The sequence below is a fragment of the Phoenix dactylifera genome, chromosome 4 (assembly GCF_051530095.1).
Source record: "Phoenix dactylifera cultivar Ajwa chromosome 4, Ajwa_hap1_PhDact_Kaust_v1.1, whole genome shotgun sequence".
NCBI classification, from domain to species: Eukaryota; Viridiplantae; Streptophyta; class Magnoliopsida; order Arecales; family Arecaceae; genus Phoenix; species Phoenix dactylifera.
This window is the reverse complement of record NC_143193.1, coordinates 51,999,855-52,006,481: the sequence shown is the minus strand read 5'-3', so window position 1 is coordinate 52,006,481 and position 6,627 is coordinate 51,999,855. Positions and strand designations below refer to the sequence as shown.

General features: G+C 37.8%; 1 protein-coding gene across 1 annotated transcript; it reads left to right on the top strand.

The window, feature by feature from the left end:
* Positions 1–406: 406 nt before the first annotated feature.
* Positions 407–6,208, top strand: LOC103701256 (uncharacterized). Its single transcript, XM_008783254.5, has 5 exons — positions 407–699; positions 815–1,019; positions 3,948–4,016; positions 4,261–4,393; positions 4,474–6,208. The coding sequence occupies exons 1-5, from the start codon at positions 471–473 to the stop codon at positions 5,158–5,160; spliced, it is 1,323 nt and encodes a 440-aa protein (XP_008781476.3). The 5' UTR covers positions 407–470; the 3' UTR covers positions 5,161–6,208.
* The last annotated feature ends 419 nt before the right edge of the window (positions 6,209–6,627 follow it).

The following is a 6,627-nucleotide window of genomic DNA, read 5'->3' as shown; positions in this document are numbered from 1 at the left end:
ACTTTTGTGCGACATGCGACAAATGCTACGGAAGTGCCGGGCCATCCAGGTCATGCACGTCCTTCGGAAGGCGAACCAAGCTGCTGATTGGGTCGCCTTCTTCGCTGCACAACATTCCGGAAAGTTTATGTGGACCCAACAGTCTTTAGTTCCTGTTGCTTTCTATCGTCTTTTTGATAGTGATGCAACTGGTTGTGCACATGTGAGAGCAATTTGAGCAACCGACCCACCCAAAAAAGAAAGAAAGAAAAAAAAAAGTTGTTTTGGTTTTTTTTGGTACATTTAAGTTATTTTGTTTATTTTTGGATATTTATTTTTAACATGCATTTAACAATGGGCCTGACAATTGTATTGAGATTGTGGGCCGGAGAAGCCCACATTCGATGGAGACAGCATAAAACCCAAAACCCTACGAACACCAAGGGTATTCCAACCCGAAGCTTCTCTCCTCTCCTGCCGCCTTCTCCGCCATGGCCGAACCCGAGGCCCCTCCGAACCCAGATCCTAAGACCAAGAAGCCAGCTCTCTGCGAGGAGTGCGGCTCCAATCCATGGAAGTACCGCTGCCCGGGCTGCTCCCTCCGCACCTGCAGCCTCCCCTGCGTCAAATCCCACAAGCAGCGCACCAGTTGCACCGGCAAGAGGAATCGGACCGAGTTCGTCCCCCTCTCCCAGTTCGACGACGATCGCCTCATCTCCGGTAGGCCTCTCTTCCCTCTTCCTAGCTCTCTTTATCGATCTTTATTGCCTGTTTGATCGTTCCTTGAGTCGCTGATTGGATTTCTTGCCGACTTGTTTGATTTGGGTGGGTAAAGATTACAACTTTTTGGAGGAAACGAAGAGGGTGGCGGACTCGGCCCGTCGGATGCTCGCCGAGTTCCGGGAGGGGTTCAGGTTTAATAAGATGCCGGTGAGGCTCCGGCTGCTCCGGAATGCGGCCTACCGTCGGAGGATTCGGCTTCTGATTCTCCCGCCTGGCATGTCGAAGAGGGAGAAGAACCAGTCGAGATACGATCAGAGGTTCGTTTGTCTTTATATTCTAGATTTTCTTTTTTTGCTGTTTTTTTATTGATTTTGGAATTATTGATTCTAAAGAGTTAAGATTATTAGATTGATAACAGTTTTAAATTTGATACGGTTTGATATGAATTGTTGATCTGTTAACTAGCGCAGGGGGCCATGCCATACGTGTTGGATTTTTTTTAAAAACTAAAACATCTTTTCTGGAGAAAACTTGTAAGCTACTTATATATAACTTGTATATGCTTTTTATATTTTTATTATATAAGTTTTATTCCGTCATATGTAACTTATAGATTATGGCAGGACCATGCAGTTCTTGCACAGAAGCTTAAAATTTTTAATGAATGAATTTTTTCCCCTTTCAAGAGAGCACTCAAACCCACCAAAACCAACTTATTGAGTTTGGTTTTACTGGTAAGTAATTATGTGCAAATGCGATCAATAGTTATATTGTTCGTAAGTTATAAAAATTTGAAATGTATAATACTGAATTGGTGTGGGACGCAATTTTATTATATTGGTCCATTAACAGTTAACAGAAGGAGAAATCATGGTCGAAGTTATCATAACTGGAAGTTCAAATTCATAACTTCCTGGCATTTCTTATTCAGTGGAAGAGGTAGCATTGTCAGTACTGCAGAAAAAAAGGGAAAAAAAATCAAATTTGCTATTTATTAATTATCTCCAAGGTTCATTGTAATGGTGTGTATCGCTCTGTACTAGAACATACCGTACTATACCGATACTAAACTGAGACATTATACAATTGAACTTTTACCTACTTCTTGAATGTGTTTTGCTTTCCTAAACCTTAGGGAAAATTCATTTAGTTCATACTCCTTTAACCAGTTTCAATGTTAATTTTTGGGGCTACCTGGAGGACCCAAATTAAATTCCAGTTTTAGTGATTAGAGTCATTATAACTATTCATCTTTGCATGAGGATCAATCATCATAGAGCAGCAGATGAGATAAGAATATAATAAAACTCTTGCTTTACCAACAATAAACATCTTAATAACAAGCATTACTACAATTTTTTTTGTATTATGCAGAAAACTAAGAGTAGGTAAAATAGTAATAAAGCATACTCGGAATTCTGAAGGACAAAGAATAAGTAGATGTTTTCCTTGCTAATTTCCTTTGTTATCTTGTTCGGAAACTTCTTATTGGGATGAAACAATTGAATCATGTTATAGCTTCCTATATGTATCTGGTGTTATAGCAAATAGTTGAATTTTTCTTTTTATAAGATCAAAAGAAGATGAAAAGACAACATTATCAAACTTGGGATGAAGAAGACCACAGCGTAGCAAAGCTCAACTTCAAAGATAGAAAAGGTTTCCCTAATTAATTTCCTGTACCACTTTAATTGGCACCCCTCAATGAGTTGTACCAAAAAAAATAGCTGATGGATATATAGTTGAGCTAAGGCTCTTCCTTTGTTGGATTGGTGTTGGATTTGACACATAGAAGCCCTATTTTGGGGAGGATTTGGGGGCAAAAAGGGAGAAGTGGTAGAGAAGGGGGGGGGGGGGGGTGCGCGCGCATGAGAGAGAGAGAGAGACAATAAGGGGTTTTACGTTAAGGTTCAATAGCCAGGCAGCCGGTTGGTGGTTGACCATCTATTAGTCCTGCTTGCTAGCATCAGATGAGGCTTACTTCGATGCTAGGCATGGAGGGGAACCCATCTAATTGCTGTCCCCTTCCCCTGTTCTTTTTGGGAAAGGAAAAGGATGTTAAGCTAGGCTGGGTTAATGGGTGGGTTGGGTCTAAGTTTTGAAACCGATCCAATCTGAATTTTAAGTAGAATTCCTTTCTTATAGTTTCGATGGCCATGATTTTTTTTTCATTTTAATTCAATGGATGGTACTTATATATATATATATATATATATATATATATATATATATATATATATATATATATTATAGATCTATTTAGTTCGGATGACATCGATGTCTTGTTTCTCAATGGAGAACTGTAGGTGGAGCTGATGCAATTCTTTGTTGAGGACAAAAATTGTCAGGGTCCTTGCTTTCAATCAATAGGTAATAGAACTGTCACCACTGTCCTATATGAATCTTATGCTCCAGTTTTTAACAAATATGGTCGCATGATGATTAAGAAAATAGAGGAACATGCTAATTTATGGTATTGCTGAGACTGCGTATCCAATCATTTCAAATTAAAAAGAGATTAGTTTTCGTTTCTTTTCCTCCTATGGTCCTTTTGTGTTATGAGCATGTTAACCAGTATCATCAGGATTGGTGTTAAAATGCCATATTTATGCCTGCAATGCCAATGCTTGGCTGCCAAAAGACGTCTCCTCCCTCATTATATTGAGAACAATTGTAAATTCTTTTGCATATTTGATGAGTAAATATATTTGCAGCTTGTCTGCTTTGTGTTGCTGTTATTTATATTGAATTACCCCCCCTTACAATGATACTTTTTTAGCTACTAATCTCTACCATAACATCTATTAAATATTCATCTATTAAATATTTATGCAGCATCTTTACCTTTTTTTTCATTGTTTACAACATTCACAATGCTTGCCTTTCAATATGCTGTATGAAAGGTATAACAAAACATGACATTTTAAATAATCACGTCACGAATGATACTTGAATGAGTGGTTTCCATGCCTCTTTTTTACAGGCATATTGATATTTATGTTATGACAGAAGCCTATATTGATATTTGGGTTCTCTACAGCTGGCCACTGCAGGATATACAAAAAGTTTCTGATAGTAACTTCTTCAGAGCATTTTTGTTCATTCTTGTTTTGTATTATCCTTGTTTATCCTCCCTTTAAAATGCAATCAATAAATTAATATGCATTTTATGTTAGCAATTGTTCTCTTGACTATCTTGTATTTGGTTGAGCTTTATATTTATTACGTCATATACTCTTGTCCAGGAAAAATTGTATCTCTTGGACACTTGAGTGGAGGTTTCACTTGACAGATATCATCCTAATTGACCACAGGTGAGTTTAAAACATGCAGCCACCTTCTTTGGTTAATATATGCCAAATCCTCTCAAAGCCTGACAAATAAGGATTTATTATCAAAGAACCCTACTTTGTTCTGCTATGCATCCTAGGAATCTCTAGACATTCTTTGGTGGCATGATATGTTTGGACTGTGACAGTGTGACTACTGTGTCTTGTGTGCTTTAACCATCAATTTGAAAGAAGCTATGCAAACTTGATTACAATTTCATTCTTCCAGCGTTGGTGAAAATGTGAGTTTGTCTTCTGTCATCGAGAAACATCTAGCACCTAGTCCATGGAACAATCAGTTGAGTCCATTTTGCAATGTACACTTGGATGATTTGAAGTTTTTCCTTCGGAAGAATGCTAAGGTATTATATGTTTAATTGTCACAAATTCTCACATCTTAAGCTTGAATAATATTTGAGGGCAAGATTTTTGATCCTTGCAGGGAATCAAGTCACCATTTCGTCAGTTGAACATAAAGGCTCCTGTAGGCCTGCAACTGAAGGATTCTATTATCGTAGAGTATCCTGTGATATATGTTTTTCTTCCTTCACACTGCTACAACTTTGAAGTCGAGAAGGACATGAGGTCATTTAGTAAGAATGAGAAACCTCTTGATTCTCCTGGCAGCAACCAAATCCCAAAGGGTACTTTATTTAGAGAGGAGGAAATAGAAGAAGGTGAGATGCTTTCAGACACTAAGGTTGTGGATCTGAGGGATCACAAAAATTTAGAGCCTTGTAATAATACTCAAATTCCTAAGAATGTGACTATATCTGAGAAAGAAGTCATTTGCCCCAGTAGGCAGATGTCAGGTGCAGTTGCTGAAGATTTAAAACCTATTTCTAGCGGTAAGTGTGGAGCAAATGTGGAGGAAAGTAATAGACATTCCAGTAGTGGTGCAAATCTGAAGAATTTTCCTGAGGAGGAAATATTTGACTTTCAGCAGGAAATGAAAGATGCTTATTCAGACCTTATTGGGGAAATAAATCCTGATGATTTTCTGTGCTTGGACGGTGGGTACAGTGAAGAAGATGAATCAGAAGAAAGAAGGAAGAATCCCCTGGGTTCTGGTGGAGAACTATTTATGGAAGAGGCATTAGAGGAAGGGGAGATCCCAACTCCCAATTAACTGAAGATACACAATTATATTCTAGAGCAAGAAGCAACATCATAATTCTGAATTAGGACTGCTATTGAAGCAATTGTATCTTTTGAAATCAGCTCATTTTGGTTTGAACTTTCTTCTGCTAGCACTAATAACTGCAATAGCAACCTCTGGATTCTGGATATGACTGCAGCTTCTGTTTTAAGGAACATAAAGTGAATTAACATGGTTATGACAAATAGAGATCCAATACTTGATGCAGATCACAATTTAGAACATCAATGTGTGTTATCCATATTCACCAGCAGGACAGTCACACTCTGAATCAAAATGGCGGTGGTCATTCATCTGTAGCTTGCAGTTTGTTTATTATCTGGCACTTATAGGGGCGTAGTTGTGGTTCAGTTGCTTCTTGTTTGATACTTCCAGCCTTCGCATGACAACTCTGAGATTGCTTTCCTGTCAGCAATTTCGCTGCTGTGTCTCTGCTAGGGAGTTTGAGGTTTGGTGAGAACCAGCAGCTTACTTCACGGCATATTGTGACGAAGTATTCTGAGAAATATATTTATCTTAATGTTGATATAGATACAGCTTTACTATTGCATTTTTTTTATCGGTTACTTCAGTTCTGTTAATTTTTTCACTACAATTTCTAAGATGGCTTTTTATAGCTTCATCAATGGGCCATAGGCAAGATGAAGTATTCTTTGGGGGGTTCCTTAATGTGCAGATGGAAAAGTTGGTGATGCATCCACATAATACAATGCTCCGGTTCATCTGGCTACAGTTGTCGGACATCAGTTGAGCAAATAAGAGACTTTTTCCCCCTTTTTTTTTGATATAATGCTCCAGAGTCCACTGTGATTGTCCCTCTACCACTCGGAAGGCATCTTCTACATGTTTTCTAATGGTTTAACAGATTCCATCTGATGGTTATCAATCTATTTCACATCCTCTCTTCAGAATATATGCGTCGATCCATCCGGGAAGCCACGACAATTGGCATCTCTTGCAGTTAAAAGCTTGTAATTCTCTTCAAAAAAATAAAGGGGATACTTCTCTCTTCACTTGAGAACTAGGAGTTTGATATGTTATTTCTCTATAACTTCTTTTTAGCTCTCTCACTTGTTTTTTAACAACCTAATGAAAACGACAGAATAGAGTTTTTGGATTTTACGAGTTACTGAAGGAAATCATTAGATCTGCTATTTTGGCATGTCAATAATGTATTTTATTCCCCTGAAATATACTGGGGACAGGATGCATATTAACATTCTCTCTTCTTTCCCCAAGTTATAATGATGGGTATTAACTTACAAGCCATCTCATTTTCAATGTACATTTATCAGGTAGAGTACAAGTAGGATCATCATTAAACTTTGTTAATTTATATTTCATCGACGAGAACACAAAAAATCTGTTTGTAATTTGGTGTTATCTCTCGGACATCTCAACTTAAATTTTTAATTCTCTTGATTGCATGTTTGATTG